Raw genomic sequence first — 26,953 nt, 5'->3', positions numbered from 1 at the left:
TTTTTGCCATAATTTTTTTCAGGATTCTTCAGTTCTCCTTATTTCCTCCATATTTAGTGTCTAGCTAGTTGTGACTGGTGAGCTGTGATCAGACTGTATTTGTATCTGCGTTTTATTTCTTGCACATTGATAATAACTTTGATATTTTTAAAAAGTGAATCTGTTTGAATGACTGTAAAACACATAGATAAAAACTGTGCTGCATTATGCATGACTGACTGAAATTGATGGAGCTGTGACGTTTATAAGTCCCTTTATGACTTGGTGGGTTCACTTTCATGGGAGTTGTGCTTTTGTGCCCATATTTTTCATATTCTATCAAACCTGTGGTGCAGAATTCTACACTCTACACTTCAGCTTAAAACTGAGAGTTCATGTTTCCTTCATTTCAGCAGACCCAAACTCTGACTCGGTGCAACTGATTGAGGAGAGCCCTACGGAAGCCCTGAGAGACCAGAACAGAGACTCTTCTCTCAGCACTCGCTTCATCAACTACATCAAGGCAAGAGCTCGTGTTGTGTTGCGTCCGCACACCTCTGAGTGCTTCAGTCAAAAATTGATGCAGTAAATGGTTCACTTCATGCATAATGCCTCTCTCTGATTGAGGTTATGTAAAACTATTATGTTCACTGGGTTACTTTATTCCAGCATTAGTTACGCTGCCTGTCGTTTTAGGCTCATGCGGTTTGTTTAAATGGAGCCTGCAGCATAAACTGTCACTTTGTGTTAATCTCAATTAAAATTCCTTTTAGACTTAAAAGTTTTGCTTGAATTGTCATGAAGAGAACCAGCTCTACTTAGTATTTGAGTTCATCCACCTTTTTTAGCTTATTCCAAGATAAAGTACAAACTGGTTTCACATCATCAAAACTCAGTTTTTACCTCTGTTGATGTTATTCTCCAGTTGCACATTGCTTGTAGTCATTGAATTGGCCATGAACTCCTCTGTATACCAAAGTATTCTACAGTCAAATTGCAGAATAAAGAGTTGGTGTTAGAAAAGAGTAAGAAACAAGAAAAAATGAATGAAAGAATGGAAGGAATAGATGAAGAAAAAGGACTCTGTGTTCTTATTGTACGGAGGAGAAAGTGGTAATGTCTCTTATTTTTGGCCAGTGGCTGAGCCGGATTGTGGATCATGTGATTTCTGCAGCTGTTGCTGATTTGTGTACGCTTGTCTTTGCAGGGTAGGACGGCAGCAGACTTCGACGAGCCCCTCAGGATAGAAGAAGACTCTCACTGGTCAACAGAACAAACGTAAGTTCATGAGCATAGTGTCGTTTCAATTTCCACTTTATGACTCATGTTTAGTTTCTCCTCATTTATTGGTAGATTATTGTATTGTATGTCATAATTAGATATTTTTCTTCTACTTTTATTAGCGCATGTTATTCAGTATCTTTTTGCAGCATCATTCAAAATCAGTATTGATTTTTTTGTGTTTCTTTCTGTTGATTGATGACAATTTAGAATCTACAAGTATCCTCTGAGGGATTTTACCAGCTGTGATTTTATGATATGGCCCCATCATCACCTGTGTAAATACACTGTACATATACATGACTCTCATTTCTATCTTTGTGGCTGCAGGTCAAAAGTCACAGGGGGCACAGAGCTCCACATCGACATGATCAACCAGCTAAAAGAGGCTGTGGAACTGCTGCAGGACCCCAGCAGGTGAAAAACACTAACAGCTGAGTATTACTTAGTATTAGTTAGAGCTAAGTGTCAACCACAGTGAGTCTATAAGAGTATCCATAGTCTGTGTTTCCCTTTGCTGAGTAATAATTCATATCTGCAGCACTATGTTACCACTGCTGAACTTACTTGATGGCCAAACTATGAAAGAATTAAACTTAACTGAAGTCATGTTTTTGTTTTTTGTTTGTTTTTCTCATTTGTAAGCTAGCACTCTGTGGCATTAATATTGTGTTTTGTGCATCAGGGTGAACACAGAGGAAGATTTGTCTGGAGTCCAGCTCTATCCAGTGGAGATGGTCACAGTGGACGAGTCACTCAAGTAAGATTCCATGAATCTGCGTTTTACGACTACTTGTATTATGACTGTGGAAAAGGTTTTGGCCTGATGGACTGAGGGGAGAAATGTTTTTGTGTTAAAAATCTTTTTTTTTTAGTTCAGAAAGCATTCTACCTCTATTTAATTCAGTTCGGTTTTATTTGTATAGCAGCAAATCACAACAACAGCTGCCTCTAGGTGCTTTGTTTTATAAGGTGGAGATCCTGTGACAATACAGAGAAAACCCCAAACAACAGATGACCCCCTATGAGAAAGAGCTTTGATATAAAACAGGAAGCAAACCTCCGGCAGAACCAGGCTCAGGGAGGGGAGCCATGGGGTGAGGGGAGGGAGATGGGACCAAGACACGCTGTGGAAGAGAGCAACAGATTAATGATGAGTAATGATTGAATGAAGAGTGGTGTATGAACACAACAAAAAATCCATCAGTGTGTCTTGTATGTCAGACTTGATTACTCTATATCATCTTCTCTGTCAGCCCACAGTCAGTGACAGCTATCATTTTATTAACATTCAGTCAATAGCCTCAATTTTTGTAAGTAAATATTCTAGAGATGATCAGAAAGTCCTGCAAGTTGAACTGGGCTAATTAAACAGTACCAGCTGTCTCACAATTTTGAGTTTGAATTGAATTGAATTCATTCATTTAAAAGGGACAGTGTATATTAGTGAACATATTAATCTTAATATGGCAGAATTGGCAAAAAAGGCTACTTTTCATCTGTAGTCCTTTGCTCTAAATCTTTGTAGAAGACAGTTCAATGCCATCTTGTTCCTAAGATGCTTCTAAACCTAAATTCTGAAAAAGATAAAATAAACGTTTGATCTTGTATTTCGGCCAGTATGGTCATTCCTGAAGATAAATGTAGTTCTGATTCTGTACACTGTTTTATGTAGGGTTATGGTAAAGTAGATCGCTTCCCCTTATTTTCCTTTTTTTTTTTTTCTCCTTAGCGGGCAGGACAGTGATGACGGCGCCATAACACCAAAGGTACAGTATGAGCTCTTTAGAGCTCTTTACCTCTAACACACATACATGGCGTACATGTTTCTTAGTTTCTTATCTGGAAGGACTTCCAGGCTGGTTCAAACTCCCAGTTTGTTGGCCAGTAATTTATAATAAAATAGCAACATTCACTGTGTCTGAAGAGTTCTGCTAAAATTTGGATTTTGAGCTTTTTGTTTTGTTTCTGGTTTTTTGTTGGATTTCTGGGTCAGCAGGTGGCAGTGATTTTTATTAATGAGAACTTTCGGGAAATGCCTGCTGGCTCTTCTCTTTGACAAAAGCACCAGAGGAAGTTTCAACAGATGAAAATGTTATTTTGGTATAAACATTTTAGAGGAAAGAATTGGTACTTGCAGCCAAATAATGTTTAAACTCTCCTTCATTTTTCCTTCATGATCCCTGAGCCATCCAAGCAGAACATTTAGGGTCATTTAGAGGGCTAAAGACCCCCTAATATACTGAAGGCATAATTATAGTATAATATGTAATATATATAGAGAGAGAGACTAGAAATGGCCTTTTCTTATAGTATTTCAAGTCCTATCCACTACCACTAGGTGGTCCAGTTTGCAAAGACACATCTCTCTTATCTAAAAAATGTATTAATGACTATCCTCGACTGGTAGAGCTCAGCAGGTGGAAAAGTGTTGTGCGTTCCTAGATAAGTAAAACCTGTAGGTATGCTAGTAACAGAAAATACTTACAGCTGAAACCTTTGATGCGTCCTGTAGCAGCACATGGATGAAGGTGGCTGTGAGTTCCAGAAGAAGAGACAGATGATTCTAGAAAAGGCCAGGTTTGAAGCCCAGCTTGCGTGCCGGGAGTATGAGTGGCATATGTCGATCAAGGTAAACGTAGCACCAGACCTCTGGATGTAGTCTCTGTCCTCCGAGTGAGCTGTCCACGGTCGTGCTTCGCAGTGATCCAACGGTCGTGTGTCTGTTTGCTGTGTTAGCTGCCGATCACACCTCTTTGAGCTTTTCACGTGTCACATTTCATCCAGCAGCCTGATCAACATGTGAACAGAGAGGGAAGGTGTTTCTCTGTTGCTACATGCGAGTCTCAATCTTTCACCAGTTACTCACAGGCTTTCTTGGGAAATTACTAACTGGCTAAACTGAAGGTGGATTTACTGAAAGCCTTTGTAGTGGACAGTAGAAAAACAAGTGGCTGGTGTATTCTCTCTCCCATTTTAGTGTGCAACATTCATCCGCTGAAGTGGCTGTGTGACTTGAGGTCTCTGTGTTTTGTTTGTTTTATAATTAACACTGTTTCAGGGTTATTTTGGTAATTTCATGAACTATATATTATGATGTTTACTATTTATTGGATTAACACCAAAACTTTTTTTTTTATATTTCTGTACTTCCTTTATTTATTTCTGGGTTAAAGCATCGGTTAAAACATCCAATGCTTAAAACAGTAATACCAGAATTTGTGTTTCTATTGCTTTTTTCCTTTTTCTTTCTATTAATGTAGGGTCTTTACCATAAAGTGCCTTCAGGCAGCCATTGTTGTAATTTGACAATGGTTACAAATAAATAAATAAAAATTGAATTCAATTGAAAAATTGAATATATTTCTGTTTGTGGACATACAACAAAAAACATACCATATTTCCTCAAATTAGATTAGGAATGATAGGTTTCTGTATGGAAGACACTGAATTGAATGTACCATTAAGTTTATGTTACATGGGCTGTTTTGGGCAAGGTCTGTTTACATTTGCAAAACGTATGGATGTTGTCTAAAATGTTATCCTGTTTTGTCACAATTAATTGTTCTTTGTTTTCTCCATTATGTTAACATTTTTTCTTGTGTTTAGCTAGCTAACTTAATGTTTAGAATAGCTAACCTGTGACACTATGAGTGCAGTGGGTTTCTGCTTTGATGGCCATCACTCTTTGGACAGGGCTGTAAGCAGCATTGTATTTAGAACAAATGGAAGTGTATCAAAGAAGATATATATTGCAGTGTGTTCTGCATATATTTTAAACTGCTATTGTTCACATAAGAAATGCAAATTCAGATCAGATGTTATTACCAGGTGAAAATATGGAAGACGAAGTAAAATCCACGTAGGATTGTTTTTTAAATAAAAATAAAACAGTCTTTGGAAAAGAATATGTACCTCTTCAATTTTGTTGAATTACACATCTCTGGAGTGTTGGTGCTGACACTAAGCTAGTCTGCTGTATCTGTGTGTCTGCTCGCCATATGAGTTGAGTGATGGTTGAAGGCAGAGGAGGTAGGAACTGAGTGGAGTGTTGTTCTGAGTTCAATTTTAGGTCACTTAGCTCCTGTTAGTATGCACAGGTTCATCACATGAGTGAATGTGTTTCTGTGTACTTTATCTCTCTCTGTGGAGTCATTCATAAGTCTGTGTCATTGAAAACTGCACATGAAATACAGGATCAAGAGTATCCAGCATTTTTTCATTGAATTGACTAAAATAGGACTGACTTTAATTTTTGTTTCCATTTCTGTTGTTGTAGCGAAATGACAGATCTCCAGTGAGCGGACCTCCATCCTTCTCCAGCCCACCCTTTGGACTGAAACCTCGTTCGGGTGAGTCAGCTAAGATAGTGGACCAGGTTAACTGGAGTACCAGATGTGCAGGTTAACAAATTGTTGTTGTTTTTTTAACAGAGTATACTTTCAGTTACCACACTGTGATGATTTAATGGCATTTACTATGCTGGTTTCTGAAAAAAATGCACAGTCTGAGTGTATGATGAACACCTGATTTTGACATGAGCTCTGTTGCTCTAGTCATACAGTTTGTAGCTTATGTAGTTTTAATTTAATTCTAGAGCTTAACATTCTAATTGATATAATCCATATTGGTTAAACAAGAGTGTAGGAAATTGTCTTTCTTTTACATGGCTTTATATGGCTTTAAAAACCCTAAAAGCAAAACTTTCTACAGGTGGGTGAAAAAGCAAACGCACTTAATTATTTTTCTTCTAAGGCCCTAAAAGGGTGTCAGCTTTAATACACTGCTGGAAACGTCATCATAATAATGTTGGTCCAGGATAAACATTAAAACTGACATTGTTTGAGCGTTCAGCTAATGCTTTGAAAAACTCTTACTCACAAACCAACATGTATACCTAAATTTGACTAACAGCAAACCTAATTTGGTAATATATTTATTATTTTGTATAAATTAACAACTTGAAATGCTTACCATTTGTTCCAGAATCTTATACAGAGTCTTATACAAACTAAGGCATTTTTTTCCCCAACATTGCAATGCTATGACATCATAACAATGTGACTGGTCAGTTGCAATGTTGATCCTGGACAAACAATATTGAACAACACCAACACGGGCATATCAGATACACCGCTGGAAACCCTGAACTTAGTCATTAGCTTAAAGCGAAGCAGCAGCAGTCATGTTGTGGCAGCTTGTGGCCCCTGCTCATCAGCTTTATTTGCAGAATGATAGAAAGCTTCTGCCCCATGCTTTATTATAGTTGGCAACCATCAAGCTTTTGTTTGCTGTTACCAGTGTGAAATGATGCTAACCGCTAATGAAGCTAACATGATGCTAACAGCATGTGAGAGTGATTTGTAATGTGAAATGCCACTAATCTTTATTTTGTTTTGTGCTGTTTTGTTTTGTGTCTTGTCATCTCATTCTATTTCTTTGCTTCACCTTTTTTACCTTTTCTGATTTACTTGTTTGTTTGTTTTTTGCCTTTTTTTTGGCACTTTCATTTCTCCTGCATGACCTTTGATGTTAAAAATCACATAAACACTCATTTAATCTGACCTGCCTGCATTTTTGAATCAATACCTGCTTCATTGATTCCTGAAAACTAATTCACACTTTCTCCTGGTGATTTTTGCTGTTTTTCGGGGTGTGTTTCTCGTGGAATGAACTTTGCCTTGCTGTACTTGGTTCACCTTGATGCTCACCCACCACCTCCTCCAACTACCTTCCTTGCACTACACACACCCCCCCACCTCCTGCGTCTCTGAACACTTCCCACTTCCCACTTCCCACCTGCCTGGTTGTAGCTCCACCCTCGCTGCCCTGCTCGCCCCCGCCTTCCTGTCTCGACCCCTCCCTCCTCCCACAGGCCTCGCCCCTCCATAGAGATACACCTCGTAGCCATGACGACGGAGGCAATCACAGCCGGGGTAGGTCCCGCTTTATCTGCTAATTGGCCAGATGACACACATCTGGGCTGAGCTGTCTGCTGACAAACCCTGGGTAGGGACCGTTTTCTCTTCAAAGCCAGAAAAGCCTGTCATTACTGGTCTTTAACTTTAAAGGTGGTCTTTAAATGTGTTTTAAAAAACAAAAAAACATTTTGAATTTAGTCTTTTGTCTGTTGTTTTTCTGTTCATTAGTCCACAACTTGTTTACCATCATATGTCATATCATATCATTTTATTTAACACCAGCAGCACTCACAAAAAGTGAGTGTATCAGAATTGGTTTTCAGAGTCATTGCTAAGACAGCTGTCATAGCCCCCCCCCCCCCCCCCCCCCCCGTCCTGAAAAGGATAAGCAAAGAGAATTGCTAATTAATTAATTAACTAATTAATTAAGGTTATATCATTGGGAATTACTGATCTATACAAGGTTTAATTTCAGAGTTCCAGGAACAGAGCCATTAAAAATGAAAAACCAACCTAATTTGAATTTGGGCGATCTCCTCTTGCAGTCAACTCCAGTGCACGTAAAGGAACCATTTCCAGCACAGTTGCTCTTGTTCTGTCACTCCATGGAAACCCCATTATGACTATATAACTGTCAACTCTGACTTCACCACAGCCTTCAAACTTTCACTGCCATGAGTGCACACATCAGCTTCTCTCCATCTGAACAGCGTTGCTATAGTTTTGTATTTTTCATTACCTTTTTTAATTTTAGGTTTTCTTTTAGTTTAGTTTTGTTAGGTTCAGTTTTAGTTTTTAGTTGTAACAAGGCTTTATATTTGTCAGAATAAGCATTATTGATACACATGTGAAGATCCTTTAATCCCAGTCATGACATGCTAACCATTCACAGCCTGGTTGTGCTGACAAAAAAGACTAAAACTAAAGGGAATTCCAGGATATTTTCGTATTTTTCTGTACTGTTTTTCTTTTCTAAGTTGTGCTTTTTACATTTTTATTTTTATTTCAAACCAAAATGTTTTCCCCACTGAGCTTTTAGTGCAATAATATAAGGGTGACCGTTTTAGCACACTGGAGGCTATCGAGGAGGCGCATCGCAGGTTGCAGAGAGATACTGAAAAACAGCGGCTGTGCTGTGGAAGCCATCCAGGCATGAAGACAATGGTGTTGAATGAGAGATCGGGTATGGTTTTTTATTTTTGAAAAAAAAATCTCGGAACAGATTGTTCTCAATCTAGCTGTGATCCTTGATAATGCTCCTTAGTGGCAGGAAGGCTCTTGCCAGCGATGTTCTCTGCTGCCTCCACCACTCTCTGTAGCTGTTGGCATAGCAACTCTCACTGTGGGACTGTGTACCCCCCTTAATGTTGCTTCCTGTAGTTCTCACTTCTCAGTCCAGTGTACCAGCTCAAATTTTGGGGAAAAAAGTCTCAGCTATTTGGCAAATAACTGACAATATATTTATTAGTTTTAAACAAGTTTTTGATTTGTTCTTTCTCAAATATTTGTGTGGTCTGATAAATTTGTTGAGCACAGTACCTCAAAAAAAGTATTTGCCTGTTGTACCTGCAGAAATATGTCACAAATAATTTTTATAATCTTTTAGAGTTAGCCTGAATGGCTATTGTAAAAGAAAAAAGGAGTAAAGGAGCTGTGGCCTCCTTCAGTTTTACTCCTCAGTTAAAGAACAAGCAGTAATGTCTGATGATGTGGTGTTGGGATGTCAGCAGGCATCTGAACGTGCAGACATTTAAACTGCAAACACTGAGATTTAAGGGGAAGCTGAGTTTTTTTTAATCTTGACGACAGCATTTTGGACAACCTTTTGACACAGAGGGTCTGAGTTTGTGTTCACCTGTGGTTTTAAGGAACTTTCTTGCCATCTCATCAAGCTGCGACTCACTGGCTCCTCTCGTTGGTGCGAATGGGGACAGCAGCTTCCTTTCCTTTGAAATTCTGTCACAGCTTTCTCTTCATTTCTCTCGTCCACTGCCACTGTGTGTTTCTTTGCCTCAGACCACATGTTAGGGTGTTTTAGATTAGCTGCTCTGCATGCACGCGCGCGTGCATACGTTTGTGTGTCGAAGCAGCAGACTGTGATCAAAGACGAGCTTCACCGCACTCTGCTTTCATCTCCAGCTGTTCCCGTGTGTGTGTGGTGGCTGTGGACTAGCAGGCGCACGTGGTAGAAGTTAGAGCTGATGCCATGATTTGTGCGTGCGACTGCAGCTGGCTTGTGTAGAAGATCTAGAAGGTCTGAAATTTACATTTCTAAGAAAATAGCTATTGTAACAAACCAAGTGTTTTGTTGCTTCTATATAAGTGAGTGTGTTCTAATGACTGAGAATCATCAAATGCAGCTTGCTGATTCAAAGGAAAACCCCAGTGCCTTACAAACTGGGGTCTAGCAGTCTGACACCTTTGGCTCCACAGTGCAGGAACCACATGTGATCCACAGGTGGCTAACCTGGGGGGAAATTTGCCCACATGGGAGAAATGTGAGATTATGCAATATGCACAACCCCGCAGTTCACTCACAGGTACCCACTGTTTGCCTGAACATGCATGTTTGCTGGACTGAGTTTGATCTGGCAGTGTTCTAAAGAGCTTCTTGTCAGGCATACATAGCTTCCCCAGTCTTCAAGTGCTTTCATAAATGCTGAATGAGGTTGATTTTTGTGGAGGAAAGTCCATGATGGTCAGGGCAGACTTTTTGACTCTAACATAAATGTTTGTAGAAGTAGTCTGCATGCCTAGGTGTTCGATTCTCTATTCTGTGGCCATGGAAGTGATTGGAACGCCTAAATTCAGTGGTTTGAATGGGTGAGTGTAAGTTCTTGCACTGTAGTGTATAATATAGTGTATCTTGGCAAAGCTGTCTGCTCTGCTGCATATGCACTGAGCTGGGCACACTGAGTAAACCTGTTACTGGTGGACCTTACATCTTACTGACGTTGTCCTTCTTGCACTTGAGCAAAATGAAAAAAAAAAGTTATTATTAGGGTTTTTTTTAATGCGTTAATACAAAGAATCCCAGCATTTGTTTTCACTTCTGTTCTCATACTTCACTCCAGAAGGAACAGTTCTGTTTTGTGTCAGCTTTGTCGTGACACTGCCTGCATGTGTTGTGAGTTAAAATGTCTTAAGTCTAACCATCACATGGCTTGCAGCATCAGAGACCGTATTAGGAAAGTCTGATACAGACACACGTACAATTGGAGATGTATGCGTGTGTCTGTGCATGTATGAAGTATCAATGAGTCTGGGTTTCGTGTGCGTCTATTTTCGGTTCCTATATTTTAAGCGTCAGATAATGGTCCCTAAAGGGGTATCCTACTTCCACTGGAATAGAGTCCAAGAGTAGTAGATGGATCACAGCCATGTCATATTTTGTTTATCGTCATCAGCACCAGTTTCAACTGTAGACCACAAAGTGTGGACATGTTTTGCTTGGTTGTGACTTTAGGACAGGGTTCACACTTGGATTAACTGTCAAGTTTGGCTGGGTCATTTAGCTGTAATGTTTAAGGTTGGGTTAAAGGGGATGTGAAAATGCAGTGTGTCGAGGAAGGTGCTCACAGAGCTAGAAGTTATTTTTGTGCGGCCCAGAAGAGAGCTGCATTTTAGTCGTTTGGTCCATAAAAGGCTCTGATATATTGCGGCAACTCTAAGCTATGAGCTGTTCACACACTCGCTGTAATAAGTCCTGAATGTTCACAAATCTGTTACTAACCCTCAGAGACTCTTTAAACTTCACTTTCTCACCACTTTCAGTTTTTAAGTCTGACTCATTTTCATTTCACTCTTGTAACATTTTACATGTTTCCCTTTTGTGCCCTCGCTATATAAAAAACGCTTCGAGTGTACTGATGCTGAACTTAAAAGTACAGTGATTCGGTCTGTTGATGCTAACTTTCACACTGTAAGCTATCTGACTCACGTCTTTGAGCTGCTGCGCTCTCAGTGTTTGCTGTTGTAAGGAGAGCATCATTAGTTATCTTTCAGTGGCTTCCTGAAACTCTTTTTGAAGCACAACATTTCTACACGAGCCCCTTATGTGTAAGCGTGATAAGATCGTGACTAACGGTCCGTAATGGGTTCAGGCCTCAGGGAGAATGACATCATGCTCCCATCGTCAGTACGCCTGACCTCATTAGTGACCAATCATCACCTTGTGTGAGTGACTTCAAGTGCAGATGCATGCACAGACTGCGTGTGATCAGTCTTTGAATACTTGTGTTTTTAAACATGTGACTACTATCATTTTTAAAAACAATGTGCCAGTTTTAAAAATGGTTATGTAAACCATCAGAATCCATAGAAAATAATCAAAGTACATTTGGATTACTTGATGGAATTTACTGCAGGTTACACTAAAACATGTTTTGTTGCAAATGCTTTTTTTTTTCTTCCTCTTTATACATATGAAAATGACTTCTGATCTCATTTACACTGACTGAGCCAAAATGGAAAAGTGTTGTATGGTCAGACAAATCAAAAGTGGAACTAAAGAGGAGAGGAACCATCCGACTTGTTATCAGCAGTCAGTTCACAGGTATGCGTCTCTGATGGTACGATAGCAGCAGAAATGTGTATATACAGGTTTTAGAGCAACACGTGCTCCCATCCAGGCGACACCTGTGTCAGCAAAGTCCTTCATATTTCAGTAAGACAATGCTAAACTGGAAGTATTACAGCAGCATGGCTTCATAGTAGAGGATCTTTCACCAATTACAATCTTTCCACACATTCTGAAATGTAAAATACAACAAAGAAGAAGCTGTTTAGCAGCTACAATCCTGTATCAGTCAGTCCAGCAGCTGCTCTCCTCAGTTCCCCAAATTGTATGGACTGTTGCTAAAATACGATGTTACTACATATATGATGGAAAATTGAGATGCTACAGTGCGGTAAACCCAACTTTTTTGAGACCTGTTGCTTCCATCATATTCAAATTGAGCTAATATATTTTTTCTGTGTTATGCTATAAATAAAAGGATTTATGAGATTTGACTGAATGTTTTAATTTACATTTTGTACAGCGTCCCATCTTCTTTGGAATCGGGTTTATGTAATCAAAGGCCAGGAGCATTTAATCAATTGTAATCAAAAAGGCAATCAGCCAGTCTTTGATAGTATACTAACCTGATTGGATTCCCTTCAGATGTGAACAGCTACTGTGTAACAGCCTGTTATATCAGCTCCTGCTGTTTTTTTAAGGATTCAATCATCCAAAGTCAATATTCATTGCTTTTTGTGTTTATCCTTGAAAATGTGGTTACTTTTGCTTTTCAAGTCTTGTCTTGTCAAGCCTGCGTGTGGCTTTTTCATCTCATTTTACTCTCATTATTGGAGAATTGGCCTCAGTTCTGCTGCCCAAGCCGAGGCCTGTAGTCCTGGAGGAGACGGCAGGGTTTAAAAGATGGAGCTAAAGTAAGAGCTAAGAGGAGGAAATATAAACTCTGTTCCCCCACAGTCATGGAGAATTTGAGGTCCTTGGGCAATAACATGTGCGCGCTTTGGTGAGCTGACGTTTCTACTGTACACTTTCACACTAGCTTCAGCCTGAACCAACACACTGTTTGGATCCCTCTGTCAGCTGATTCAGAGAGCATCCAGATGACTTATGGTGAATGGGTATGGATAATAAATGGAACTCGACCACCTCTGTACCACGTAATGACAAGCAGCGAAGCCGTGGACATTATGAAAGATGGCTGCAGCCACCATGATGAAAGATGTTCCACACTTATTCTTCTTTGATTAATATTATTTATTTATTGCCTTTATTGTAAACACAGCCTGGGATGCTCTGTCAGTATTTCTGCAGTTTGTAGTCCAAATTCTGATTAGATTGAAGTGTTTAATTTTTTTATGTTACCAGTTACAAATAAGGAGGGTATTTGGAGGAAAACGCCAACAAGCAGGACTTTGAAAGCCCCCCCATGAAAAAAAAAACGTTCAGAGAACAGGCACAGAAACAAGATGCTACAGGCTCAGAATGTCCAGATGGCAGAGAGACAGAGAGATATTTAGAGAGAAGAGGAGGAAGATGATGAAGAGGAGGGAGTGTTGAGCAGCTTGTAGCATGACGTGACCCAGAATATAAACCGAGTGAGAGAAAACCGTTTGCCCTTCACCATATTCCCCTTCCTCTTCATCTCAAACAGAGAGCTCAGGCCAACCAAATGATTTTTCAGATTCAGACGGTATTCCATTATCCTTTACTGGACCCCAGCTCCTCCACCTGCTGTTTCACCAGAGGAACTAGGCTCCAAGGTCCAGGTAGATTATTTTACCAACTCAAAAAAAAAAAACCATCAACTTGATCAATGGGTTTAGTCAAAGAGCTTCATTCAGTTCCAGAGGAATGTCAGTGTTGACAGTGCAAAGTTGAAATGTGGGTAAAACTGTTGAAACCATTCACACCCTGAAGCCCTCTCATCTTCTCCTCCTCAAAACATGAGATGACCCCCACTGAAAAGCCTGGAGCTCCCTCCTGTGGTCGCTCAGTGGAACTGCACATTCACAGGCAGCGTTCAGCTTCATTCAGCTGTAAGAGGCTGATGTATGCGTGTGGAAAATAGGACAGTGAAGAGGTGAATGATTCAGAGTTTAGCGGTGTGCCTTTCATGTGTGTGGGTGTGTAGGAAGAGACCAAGTGTGTTTCACACTCTGTCCTCCTACACACTCAAAATAAAAGTGCATCTCGTCATCTGCATTTCTAATCCGAGCTTCTCTTCATTTTCTGCTCCAATTGTTGATATTATTTAAATTGAAGCTGTAACAGTCCACTCCCAGCAGCTGTTTTGATCTTTAATTTATGCTTTTAGTTGTTTTTTTTTCGGGCAAAAGTAAAGCGACTCTGCAAATATTTATATATTTATTTTAATCTCCTCAAAAGAACGAAAGAGACGCCATCTGTCTGCTCTTTTTTTTTTTAGGGTATGATTGCAAACTAAAGATCTGGTATGTGGGAGTATTTTTTTTTTTATATATAAAAAGATTTATTTAGATGGCAGCAGAGAAGCTGGAGAGTAAATGTAACAAGGATGGGGTGGGTTGATGGTGATTTGCTTTTTTGCTTAGAGGCAGCAGGACAGTAAGCAGACAAGAAACTTTAGAAGGACTGGTATCTGGGGCAGCAGCTGGCTGAGTCTGACTGAAGGGAACACATCCACCTGCCAGGCCCTCTAACACTCACTAATTAACACGTCTCTCATCTGTTTCATCTGTTTTTAGACACAAAAAGACAGTCGACTGTCTCCCTGCTTGAGCCTCAGCTCTGTAGGCCTGGTAACTATTGCCTGATTAATAGATCAGCACATTAAGAATCTGAGTGCCTGGAAGGTTTTTGACTCTTTTCCAGGCCTTGAAAGACCACAGCACATGAGAGACACAGAGGATTTAACGTTTAATAATCAGTCTGTCTGGACTTTTTTTCCCTCTGCAAGCTGTTTATTCAAGCCCTGATTCCTCCTCACATGACGGCTCCTGTGACAGACGGGAGCGAGCAGCATGCTGAGCTCTGACTGCACGAGTGCATGTGAATGCTGTGCTTGTGTAAACTTTCCACAGAACAGCTTTTTGTCTGCATCAGGCTGAAGCGCTGCTCGCACTGAAATACATCCGCTCCCTGACCCACTGTCACAGTGGATGAACTGAAGTGCAGCACTAAGGCCCAGTATTTAAAAAATGAACATTACTTTTAACTTTGAGTCATGCAAAGCTACTGTAGTAGTCCTCGGATACAAATATGGAGGTTTTTTTTTTTAATTGGCTGTCCCCTTTCCCAGGTTTTGACAGACATTCTCTTCTTCGTCGGTGCTCCAAAGTCTTTGTGGAGTTTGATCCTGCTGTGTGATTTAGTTAAAAGGAGTCTAAATTTGTATTTTAAACACTTGCTACTGCATTTTTAGTTTCAGTAGAATATTTAATATCTTGCAGTCTATCAGCTGCTTGAGAAGGTCTTTGCTCATTGTTTGAATGCACTGCTGGTATTTATTGTGGCATATGAATATTAGATTTCCCGCCTCCAGTGGCAGCTTTTCAGTCTCTGCTCATCACAGCAAATCTCTCCTTCCTCAGACGTCTGCTGTCCTTGTTTTATCGTTAACTGGTACTAATTCTGTACTCCTGCAGATGCTTAATGTGTTATGTTCCATTTTCTTTTGTTGTTGCTGCAGTGTTCCTGCGGAGCCACAAGAGCCTGGAGTCTGTGGATCCTCAGTTCACCATGAGAAGAAAGATGGAGCAGCTGCGGGAGGAACTGGAGCTCATGGAGCAGCTGAGAGATGTGAGACAAGCTAATGTTCTTTTATCTTTTTTTATATTATTTGAGTGGGGAGTGGGGTGTTATAGATCTGAAATGAGCTTATGTCAAACGTATCCAGCCTACACGACTGAGTTTAAGCAGGTTTTCACCCTGGCCAGACTAAATATCTGTCTCCGTAAAAGCCTTCATTGTATCTTAACTGAAATACGATCTGATGCAGATTTGGATCATAAACCCGGAGCTCCTCTTCTGATTTAAAATAAGTCTGACGCTCTGTATTGAACCACAGGGTTTTTTGTTTTGTTTTCTTAGCATTTTATCAGCTCAATGAAATTTGACTGACTGAAAATTGCAAAGATGTAAGAATATATGTTATATAATAATAATAATAATGGTAATAATATACAATTATATCTTTATATTTATGACAAGTGCATCAAATGACCTGGACGTTTTCTTTAGACATATATTTGTTTCTGTAAGCCAGAGGTCTCAAACATAAAATCAGGCACCAGGAACAGCCCGGAAAACACACTGAATAAATGCATTGAATGGTTTTGGAAAATTATGAAGGAGGGCATGAACTTTGGACTTTTAACTGTATTTTTAGTTTTACAACTTTTGCTACTGGTAAAGACCTCCCACATAGCCATTTATACTACACCAAAAGTAATAAAATGATAGATAAGCAATTAAATAACACAAAAGTTCCTGCTTTCTTACTACCTACTGTAGGTACGTGACAGATGGGCAATGCGCTACCAGAACTTTCTCTGTAAAAGGGTCGTGCTTACAGATTTCTTTCATGTACTGCAGCAGTATGTCTTTGTGTAGAAAAACTGAAACATATGTAACCAACAGACTTAAGGATCGTTATAATTAGTTAACCTTTAAACTAAAGAAAACTTTAAAGCCTGCAGGCTGTCAGGAAAGTCCTGTTTTGTTTCTTTTTGGTTCGGTTTTTTTTTCATGTGAAGGAACTCAGAGCTAAACTAATCTCCCACTTTGTTTTGTGTTTTGCCACACTGAATGTGATGCATTCAGATTTACTGTGACTCAGAGCTGCGCTATTTGGAGCGCAAAAGAAAACACTCAAACATTCATTAACTGCATCTTTGAGCTTGACCCCATCAAAGCTACGGTTTTTGGGCAAATTCTGATTTTCAGTCATCTAAGTGAGTTTATGGAGGTTTGTTTTGGACGATATCATCAGGATGTCTGATTCTCTGTTTTCTCTCACTGTATAATACTGCGATCCAGTCCTTTTTACTCACACAAAGCTGCTTGCATTGTTTGCTCAGAGCATCGAGAGCAGACTGAAGGTCGTCCTTCCTGAAGACCTTGGTTCGTCTCTGATGGACGGCGTCGTGCTCTGCCATCTGGCCAATCACATTCGCCCGCGCTCTGTCGCCAGCATCCACGTCCCCTCACCTGCAGTGGTACGTCTCACTGACAGTTGCAACCTTTGACCCTTCGCATAATCACTGGATGAGCGTTCAGTTTCCCATTATCCCCTTTAAAGTGTAAAAAATACAAAGTTGTGTTTCTAAGTGTAGCTCAGTAAGTTGTTATATTTGTCTTCCAGCCCAAACTCAGCATGGCCAAGTGTCGGAGGAATGTGGAGAACTTTCTGGATGCCTGTAGAAAAATAGGCGTACCAGAGGTAAGAAGTGCCTCTTTGTACATTAATAACACCTTTACTAGAAGCCATGGCCTCTCTGAACTGGGGGCTGATTTCAAGTTGCATGACTTCCAAAACCTACTTAAAGTTAAAGTCTAATCAGTTATTACACACCCAGACTCTGAGTCTGTCTGACGCTGCAGTTATCAGGTAATACCATGATGGCCACCGTGCAGTCCCACAGCTGCTGAAGGACATTTTGTAAGTCTGTGCTGGGATTTAAACCAGCAACCTCCAACCTGAAAATGCCCCCAGTTCTTCAGAGAAACTCCCAACTGAGTCCATTTCAGCCTGATTCAATGGGTTGTTGGCTTGTTGTTGACACAATAAGTCAAAAGAAGTGTGAAAGTGTCCTGCAAAAATCAGATCTCTTCAGCATTAGGGCTATGATTTTACTTTAATGACACTGTAGCATTGGCACCTTCCATTTCCTTGTAATTTATGTCAGAAAGTGAGGTGAAAACTACAATTAAAGATTTTTGCCAGACACTAAATTATAAACCAGACATGGAAGGAAAGCTGATGGTTCTGTGTGTCTAAAAGCAACTTTTTGCAATGTCATCCTTGAGCAATTAGAACTGATAACACAGTTGCATTTTTTTTTTTTTACCTTTATGCCACTGAACAATAAGTAGAGCAGTCTGACACAGGTTGAACCCAAATCTTACGAAAAACTTGAAAACCACTCAGCTTTTTCCCACGGCTGGTTAAATATCCTTTCTGCCTCCTTTTTGTTCTTTTTGTCCTTTTTGGCTGTCTAATGGGGTTGTTTAACTTCAACAATGCTGACTCATCACCGCTGTCATCACTGCCTGCAGCTTACAGCTTCCTCCATCATGACAGAAGTCAATCAAAGTGGCAGCTCCAGTCTGGTGCAGAGCATGCTGGGCTGATTGTGTTTACTCCTTGTGCGTGAACACACTTGTAGAAGTTCAGATTTGACTTTCCACCTCTGCACTGATTTTAAGGACTGTTGTTGTCCAGACTGAGAACATATGATGTTTCACGCAGGTTTTTGTTCATAGACCCTGTGTGGTGGATTCTGATAATAAAAAATAATAATAACACAGATTTAAAGTGAAAGTTCAGCAGTGTGCACAGTGATGAGCTAGATGTTAAATGCACACCTGATGGTACTTTTTATAAAAAATAAAATCGCTTGAAACGCCAAGACTTCCTTAAAAGGAATTTAAGCCCTTTTCAAAATAAACTTAAACTATAGTGAGAATGTGAAGAAACAAACGCTATGAAGTGTGTCTGTGTGTCGTGTTACAGAGATGTCTGCCGAGTCCATATCAGCCTGGAATAGGTTCCAGATACACTCTTGTGTAATATCACTTTGAAACACAAGATGGTGCTCAGACCCTTTAGTGCAGGGGTGGGCAACTCCAGGCCTCGAGGGCTGGTGTCCTGCAGGTTTTAGATTTCACCCTGGGTCAACACACCTCGATTAAATGATTAGTTCATTACTAGGCTTCTGGAGAACTACAAGACATGTTGAGGAGGTAATTTAGCCATTTGAATCAGCTGTGTTGGATCAAGGACACATCTAAAAGCTGCAGGACACTGGCCCTCGAGGCCTGGAGTTGCCCACCCCTGCTTTAGTAGTATTGGCTCAATACCCCCTTGAGACATTCCAGCATTTTTCAGGTTAGCCTTCAGCCTCAGTCAACAGTTTTTTTTCTAGTGACCAGATCGAAACTAGGTCACTAGAGAGAACTGTGTATTCCCTGACTGGTTTAGAAGTGGCTGCAGGCTGACATCAACTGCAAACAGGGTGCTCTGAAACCCTTGTGATTGCTTTGTTTGCTGGTTGATGGCTGCAGTTGCCTGTAGATTGATGGAAGACACCAACCTGTCTGCCTTTTAGTCTTCAAATTCGAAACCAAAAACATTTGCCTTCAAAGTAAGAGTTGTGCCTTACCTCTGCAACAGATGCATTTCAAAAGGAGCAGCTTTTATGTTACACTCTACCAACCACTTGCCAACTGGTTGAAGAATACACATTCTTGTCTAGCAACCAGTGGATACCAGGGGGAATCACTAACTGGCCTCTACGCCTTTTAGAATGAGGCCTTAGCAACTGATTTCATGGCAACTGCCAGCAAACACTCATGGAATACACATTTTTCCCTAGCAACTGAAAGCTGGGCAGATGGTCACTGACTGCTCTCTAGGTCTGTGATCTTAGTAACATGAAGTTACTAAGGTCAAATACCAAGATGGCATAAAAGTCAACTTTCAAGACTGCAACCTGTGGATAGCTACCCCAAAAGTTTTTGTTAAAGTGCTGCCACCTTATGGTGAAAGACTAAATTAAAGCCAGTAGCTGGTTAGCTTATGATAGCATAAAGACTATACACAGATGAACTGATTTTTCTGAGGAAAAACATCAGTTTGTCATTTTGACAGCTGTTTCGTATGCATTTTGGGTCTCCATAGGAAACATATTTTTGTGCTTTCATTTTTTTATTCAAATTTTGTGAAGTTGAGTTTTGACACTCACGATCTTCCTTATTATTAAGACCGATTATACCTTATTAGGTTGAAAATAGCTCAGCATTTGAAATGCCGCTGTCTCTCTATTGTCCTTTGTCACTCATCAACCAATCAAAATTAGGAGAGTGCAACATTTACAACATCTCAGCTGCAAATAATTGTAGAAGAGAAAACTTAGGCTCGCTTTTGCTAGATTTCTATAATTTTACATAACAATAAATGTTTGAAATGTGTGCTGTGGAAATGAGATCATGGACAACTATAATGCAGCATTAGTCCAAAGACCTGGGTCATTACCAAGGTACTTATGTTTCCCAGCAGGCTGTGCAGAATTAAAGTCTACAGTCAGGAAAGAAAAGTAAACACAGAGGGGTGTACACCTGCTGTTACATCCCAGCACACCTATAGTTCAAAGCTACCTGGCAGGTGGACCTTGTTACCACTATACTCATCCAGGCTGGCTGTTTCCGCTTGTTTCCAGTTTTTAGTCTGTAGCTTCATACTGCAAAGCAAGATCAGTCTCAAGGAAAGCAAGAAAAACTACTCAATTTGCTTTTCTGCAACTGTAGAAACAGAAAAAGTGTTCTCCATATTTAGAGAAAGACTGGCTTTAGAGGTAGAACTGCTACAGATCTAGAGTTGAGGTCACATTCACAGGCTCCGTTTGCCAGTTTAAGAGAAACAGGAGTACAGATTTGTAACACGGTGCTGCTCAAGGGTGCAGGTTATTTGGGGAAATGCAAATATTAGATTGTTTTTCTGCAATCTAGCATTAAAGCGGAAAAGTAAACAGCAACATGTGTGAGACATGTGTCAGGGTTAATTGGTCATTTTATTACACTTTATGATTGGTAGTTTGATTTTTTTTATTTAATGTTATGTTGATATCTGTGTGTTTGTTTTGGGTTTGTTTTTTTGCTCTCTTATCTGTTGGAAAATTAAAGTTCAAAGGTTTAACCTGCCTTGACCTTTTGACCTCCATCTCTGCTTGCTGGCTGTTTTCTGGCCTCTGTGTTCGCTAGCCGCCGTTTAAGCTGCAGCCTGACTGCTTTACTAGCAACGCTTCTGCAAAGCTTCCCTGCGCTTACGTGCTAACAGCTTCTATGCTAATGCACTGGCCTGCTGCACTGGCTCTCCCATTAGCCACCTCACCTTTTCATCACTGGACCGCTTACTGGGAGGACAAAGGGTTCTGCAGAGGTTTTGAGCCATCCTCTCAGTAAGCATCCCTCCTTCCCCTGCTTGCCTCACCACCAGCTCCTTCACTCTGTGACCTTTGACCTCTGTATCCATTGGTTAACCTTCTGCCTTTTCTCTTTTTTACTTTCCGGCTGGATCGCACCACGTATCCCTCCTCCTTTCCCTTGTCTTCTTCTCTTCATCAACCTTCTTGCTTTTTGTGGAGAATATTTAACCTTTTTCTCATTTCTCAAACTTCAATCCATTTTTTTATCTACACACTTATGTTTTCCTTCACTTGTTGCCTTTTTTCCTCCTCGTGTCTTTTACCTTTCCATCATATTCTCTCATTTGTTTCATCACACATTCCCTACATTCCATTTTATTGCCCTATATTTCTCTTTCTTCTCTGTCCTACTTCATCTTTCCCATCTTTGCTCCCTTCATTCCTTCTCTTCCAACTTCACCCACTATTTTTCCTCCTTCCTCATTCACTTCCTCATTTCTTCCCTCCTTTCTTCCTAATGGGGGCAACAGTCGTCCCTCTGCTCACCTTATGACATCATCCAGTGCCGCCTGCAGCCGGTTCGCACCACGGTTCGGGCGCTGGTTGCCTTGGATCCAGACAGGAAACGGGAGGAAGCAATCTCAGCTGCAAACCCCACTTCCTCTGGGGCACCAGAGACTCCCTTATTAGTTTCTGTAACCACTCAAACTCCGCCTCCTGCCTGGCAGATCTGGGACCTTATTGGTTCGAGCTTAGTTCACATCCTCTGCCTTGTTCTGCTCTTCGTGGCCTATAGTTGGACCGAGCTGACGTAACCGTGACACCTGCAAGCTCTGCCTTCTTTCTGCCCAGGCTCCTCCTCCTTATTTCTGCTGAATTTGTGTCACACGGGTGGAAAAAAATTTCATTTAGTGGCTTTAATTACTCATCTGTTATTATTCGGTCAGTGTTGCAGTAATTAAGTGTTAAATTGCATTCTGTGTGGTGCTAAAATAAGTAAGAGGAATACTTCCCATGAACATAGTGGTCGATACAATGAGTCTGTTTTTGGAGTCACTGATTGTCAGCCAGTCACCAAATGTAACCATGGCGATGTGTCAAACAACAAGCTGAAATAAACACATGACAATCTAATTTCCTCACATAGAATCTATAATATTTCTATTATTTTTAATGAGCACCAGCCCATGTGACACAAATGCAGCATCAGCATGAGCGGATGCCTCTTCTTTTATCCTCCTTTTATCCTTCTATGACGTCTTTGCAATAAACTGACACATAACAAAAGCAGGGCATGCAGAGTAATAGGTTATCTGAAGTCAATGATGTCTTATCAACATGTTGGCCAGCAGAGATAATCACATCTGTGCAGGACCGAGGGCTTATTGCTTTTCTCTGGGTCACGTCAGTCCGGGGCTCTGAAACGGTTGAATTCCACTGAAATTTCTTGCAGAGGGAGTGAATACGCCAGTATTTGTACCACTTCCATAGCAGTGATCAGATTCTAATTTTGGATTAGTGGGCAGTATTTTGCAGCCTTTTGGAGGTCTAGTGGTGAACTGACTGGAAAAGAAGCTCTGAAGTATTGTCTGGAAATATTTAAAAGGTGTGATCAAAGAGTTCTGGAAAGATCACTATAAAAATCCCAAACCATGCTGCATTTAAATTTGGCCCCCTCTTCAGTTTCAACCTTATCTTCTATTCTTAGACAATTGCTATTTATAGGTTTCTCCCTGAAAGTCATCTTAGGACCATTTGCTCTGTAAATACATTCACCACAGTTTTCAGACCTGTGAGAGCCCGCATTACATTCTGTTTCAAACTTTCAAACCTTATTGCTGGTGATGACATTTAATGCTCTGACTAGAACTGAGCACTTCAGTTTAAGGGGTCCACTGTTCCAAGGTCCAGAGGAGGCACGTGAGGTTTGAAGAATGACGAGGAACATGCTGCCTTTTTTTTCTGAATTGTTCACTGTTACGGCCTCTGGCCTCAGGTGGCCCCGCCTTCCTCCATGCAAATCACTGTTGAGCTTCATGGATTCATACCCCAGAATCAAATACTGAAACTTTCTGGGGCATTGAAGGGAGACTATTCGGTGGAACCAGCCTTATTTTGTAGTGTGTACAAGCTAAATGCAGGAGTTCTTTGTCCACAGAAAGACTATCTTCACTTTGGTTTTCCTCAACGCAGCTTGTCCACTTGTCTTAAAAAAAAAAAAGAGAGACTAAATATATCAGTGGACGATCAATCTTTGAACGCACTGGAGGAGATCCAGCACCCATTAGTGCAAGTGCACAGGGACAGAACAGGACTTCAGGGAAGGAGTCTAAAAATAGTAGGTACTGTAAAAGCGATCCAGAGGTGCACAAGAAGATGAACTTGAAGTGGGGCCAAACTTAAAATGGGAGTGCTTTTTCTTTTTACATCTTTAAAAGCCTATACCCAGTTTTTAACCTGCACTGGTGTGGTGGTTTACACACCCTCAGTCAAATTACTTCTTGGTCTGTTAATAAAACTTCCCTCTGCTAACAATAGCTGATGATGCTTCTTGTGTGTAAGATTTACTTTAAGTTAATGTGGGAATTGATACCCCAAAGAACTTTCCCCGTCTTATAAGCTTCCAAACACCACCTACTCCACTACAGTAGCAGAACAGAACACATTCACTCTCAAGTTGAATGACATATGATGTTAGTCTGTAAATATGGAAGACACAGTCTTTGAGGTCAGACAATTAAGATGTGATTAAAGTGGAGACTTTCAGCTGCAATTCAAGGAATTTAATGAAATTATTATATTAATTGTTTAGAAATTATATTTTATACACAAATCCCCTTTCTCAGAGGCTTAATATGTGGTGATTGGATAGTAAAACTAAAAAACTGTTCACAGCCAGGTAAGGCTTACTCCTTCAGTATTCCATGACAGATTTGGCAGATTATAGACCTGTTTTACCTAAGACACGAAAACATAACGGCCGTAATCATTCAGTTCTATTTTATTGAAAGTGAAAATGGCAAGAACTTCTAGGAACTGGGATTTATTATAAAACTATATCTTTAAAAATTTCTCATAACTATAAATACAAAACATTTAAACTAAAACTAGTGCGTGCATTCAGAGCAGTGGTAGGAAACCTTGCATGTGTGGGACTTACACATGTCTTTCCCGCACTCAGGGACATGACACTTCGGGTGCCCTTTTGATCTTAACATCCACCAGCCCCTCTTTTTATTCTCTCAGTTAGATCTTTTATTTCGGTTAGTTCAGAATAAATAGATTATAATTTGTTTGTTTGTAGATTATTGTTAGACTGCAGGTGCAAATGTAATGTACTTGGTTTCATGTAGCACTTTTCTAATCTTACTAGAATACTGTAGCTACTAGTCAAACCTTAACTGTAAATTCATATAGCACTTCATTACCTTCACTTCCATGGCAAATTTACAATCACCAGTTACCATGATACCTGTGATAGTTCCCCCATGAACTCTGTCACCATTTTACCATAAAAAATACTCTCAGACATGGCATATATTCCATATTTGTCCCACACTGGGGACTCAGTCTCAGTACGCCTGAATGTGCAAACATTTGTAGCATCTTTACAATATAAAATTTTAAAATCTTCTAATTTTACTGTGTACTGGGTTACTTTAGGTGAAGTCAATCAATTTTTAATGCTGTGCAATGTCAAAACAGCTCAAAATTCACCTTAACAGTATAAAGGTTAAGGAGGTGGGAGTATCAGGTGTACAATCAATGAACATCTCCATGAATGGAAATACAGAAGGCTAACAAGAAGGAGCAAATCACTGGTTACACTTAGAAACAGTAAGCCCAGGGTAGAGTTTGTCAGGAACATGTAAAAGAGCCTGCACAGTTATGACAAATAGTCCTTTAGACAAATGAAACAAAGTTCAACCTGTATCAGAATGATGGGGAAAAAAGAGCAATGGCTCATGATCCAAAGCAAACCACATCATCTGTCAAGCAGCATAGAGGGAATGTTATGGCACCGACCTTTAAGATCACCATGACTGGTTGATGATTTGATTGCTGATAAAAGTAGGATGAATCGTGAAGTGTACAGGGCTGTACTCTGGTCAGATTCAGCCAAATGCAGCAAAACTGATCAGACAGCGTTACACAGTAGAAATTGACAATGATACAAAGCATAGCATTTTCTCAAGGCAAAGAAATTAGATATTCTTCAACTCAGTCATCTTAACCGAGAAGAGCAGCTTTTCAGTTACCGAAGATGAAACTGAAGACACAAAGACCCAAATGAAGGTGGCCGCAGTAAAGACCGAGCAAATGCTGTGAATCCAGGGGTGGAGCATAACGGTATTTGTTTATATCCATAAATGACTTTGTCATTGACAGCAAAGTATTTTCATCAATCTATTGAAAACAATCTTTATATTTCAAATCATGTAAGTTTGTCCACTTACTTTTGAGCCTCTGAAAGTGGTTGATTGTGTGTAAAAATGCAATGCTTTTGTTAAACCCCTTGAATTAAAGCCGAAAGTCTGCACTTCAAACACATAATTTTGCCTCTGTACACCACTGTGGTGTACAAAGAAAATGCCACTGTATTAAGACATTTGGCTGAACTTGGTTCTGACCGGCTCTGGGAAAACCGACCCAGTCAACGAGCTCATTTGTATTTTAAAGTGTTGTATAAAAATCAGGCAAAATCTCAGTTAAATTCATCTTCATGTTTTCTTAAATGGCATCTAATCTCACGCTGCTGTATTTTTACTGCATGTCACACTACAATGAGTGTTACAGTTAATGATAATAATGATGCCATGATGATTTGTCAAGTATTAACTTGGATGTAAAAACTGCAGACCTCCAAACTGGCTGCTACAGTACTGCTGAGGTCCTGTTTTATCATATGTGAACTTTTATCCAACGGCCCCCTGCTCTTTTGGAGTTTTTTTTTTTAGACTGACTGAAGTTACAGACTTGAATATGATTGATCCCTAATATCAGAGTGGGTGAACTACAGAAGCACAGGTTTCCTGTACGGAGACGCTCACCATTACAGAGCCACACAAACAGTATTTGCTCTTTTCCTAACGTCTAAAGTCTTGAAGCAAACGGAAGCCATATTTCACTTGTTGATTTTTCAAAACCAGTTGGATGTATTTTCATGTCTTTATTTGCCTAAAGGATTATTTAAAAGCTCTATTTATGAGATGTGTGATGTTTTGAAACTTGAGGAAAATGTGAATTTTATTTATTTTTACGTTTGTCCGGCACCTGCAGAGAGAACTTTTTAAGTTACATCACTGAGCTCTGCTGCACCCTGATATGCAATGTGACTGTTTTTGGAGAATATTTGAAGGGCTAAAGTAACCCGATGAGTTTATGAGTTATATATTAGTCTTCTGTATATGGAGCAGTTGCAAATTGTTCTGTTTGAATTGAAAACTAAAGGAACATGTGCCGAATCTTTAAAGGCACAGCTATGCCTGACAGCTCACTGGGTGAATGAGAACAGAGGTCTTCTCCAGTATTTATAGTTTATAGTTGTGATGGTATGAAAATGGTAAATATCTTTATGTATGAATGATCGCCATGAAGCTGGACAACAGATAAGCTTTTGAAAAATGTGATTATTTGAAGTAGTTTACTGCTTGTTCAAATTCCATGAAATGATTTGAACAGTAAATGTGATTTGCTGTCGATGCCACATTCTCTGCACAAATTTCATGTAAGAAGGATTATTTTTATGACCTGTGTATGATATTAGAACTTGTTAAAGATCAGTAATAAATACAGTTTAGGGATTTTTTTTTTTGCTCTGCGGTGTCATTGTTTAGGCAGCCATAGCTCCATCCATGTGAAAAAAGAAATGGTCAGAGTACAACTAGGATTTGATATTGAAACCTTTTCAGGTCTAACATGTGGAGGTTTCATGTGCTCATTTCATTCCCAACCATATTCAGATCTACACAGATTCAATAAAATCACAAAAAATAGCAAGTGGACCGCCAACGTCAGCTGTCATCTCCATGTTCATTTTTTTTTATGACCTACATCTGGTTTAGCCATATGCAGACTGATGCACCAATATAAAATCATGCGTTTATGTCTAAATAAAGCCACTTTTCTAT

At 39.9% G+C, this 26,953-nt stretch overlaps 1 protein-coding gene across 4 annotated transcripts in view; it reads left to right on the top strand.

Annotated features, from left to right (window-relative positions):
* The window catches only part of lrch1 (leucine-rich repeats and calponin homology (CH) domain containing 1), a 99,986-nt gene that overhangs the window by 66,143 nt on the left and 6,890 nt on the right, over window positions 1-26,953 (top strand). The window contains exons 9-19 of one of the 4 annotated variants that reach the window (XM_063496671.1): window positions 393-502; window positions 1,187-1,257; window positions 1,591-1,677; window positions 1,946-2,020; window positions 2,993-3,029; window positions 5,540-5,612; window positions 7,074-7,196; window positions 15,368-15,477; window positions 16,758-16,895; window positions 17,042-17,119; window positions 21,353-23,359. In XM_063496671.1, coding sequence (XP_063352741.1) covers window positions 393-502; window positions 1,187-1,257; window positions 1,591-1,677; window positions 1,946-2,020; window positions 2,993-3,029; window positions 5,540-5,612; window positions 7,074-7,196; window positions 15,368-15,477; window positions 16,758-16,895; window positions 17,042-17,119; window positions 21,353-21,637 — 1,187 coding nt within the window. In that variant the 3' untranslated portion in view covers window positions 21,638-23,359. Of the gene's footprint in view, window positions 1-392; window positions 503-1,186; window positions 1,258-1,590; window positions 1,678-1,945; window positions 2,021-2,992; window positions 3,030-5,539; window positions 5,613-7,073; window positions 7,197-15,367; window positions 15,478-16,757; window positions 16,896-17,041; window positions 17,120-21,352; window positions 23,360-26,953 lie in introns of those variants that run through there. The other 3 variants (XM_063496673.1, XM_063496672.1, XM_063496674.1) reach the window with 3 other exon arrangements.

Source organism: Pelmatolapia mariae, linkage group LG16_19 (assembly GCF_036321145.2).
Source record: "Pelmatolapia mariae isolate MD_Pm_ZW linkage group LG16_19, Pm_UMD_F_2, whole genome shotgun sequence".
Taxonomy (NCBI): domain Eukaryota; kingdom Metazoa; phylum Chordata; class Actinopteri; order Cichliformes; family Cichlidae; genus Pelmatolapia; species Pelmatolapia mariae.
This window is presented reverse-complemented; position numbering and strand designations above follow the sequence as displayed.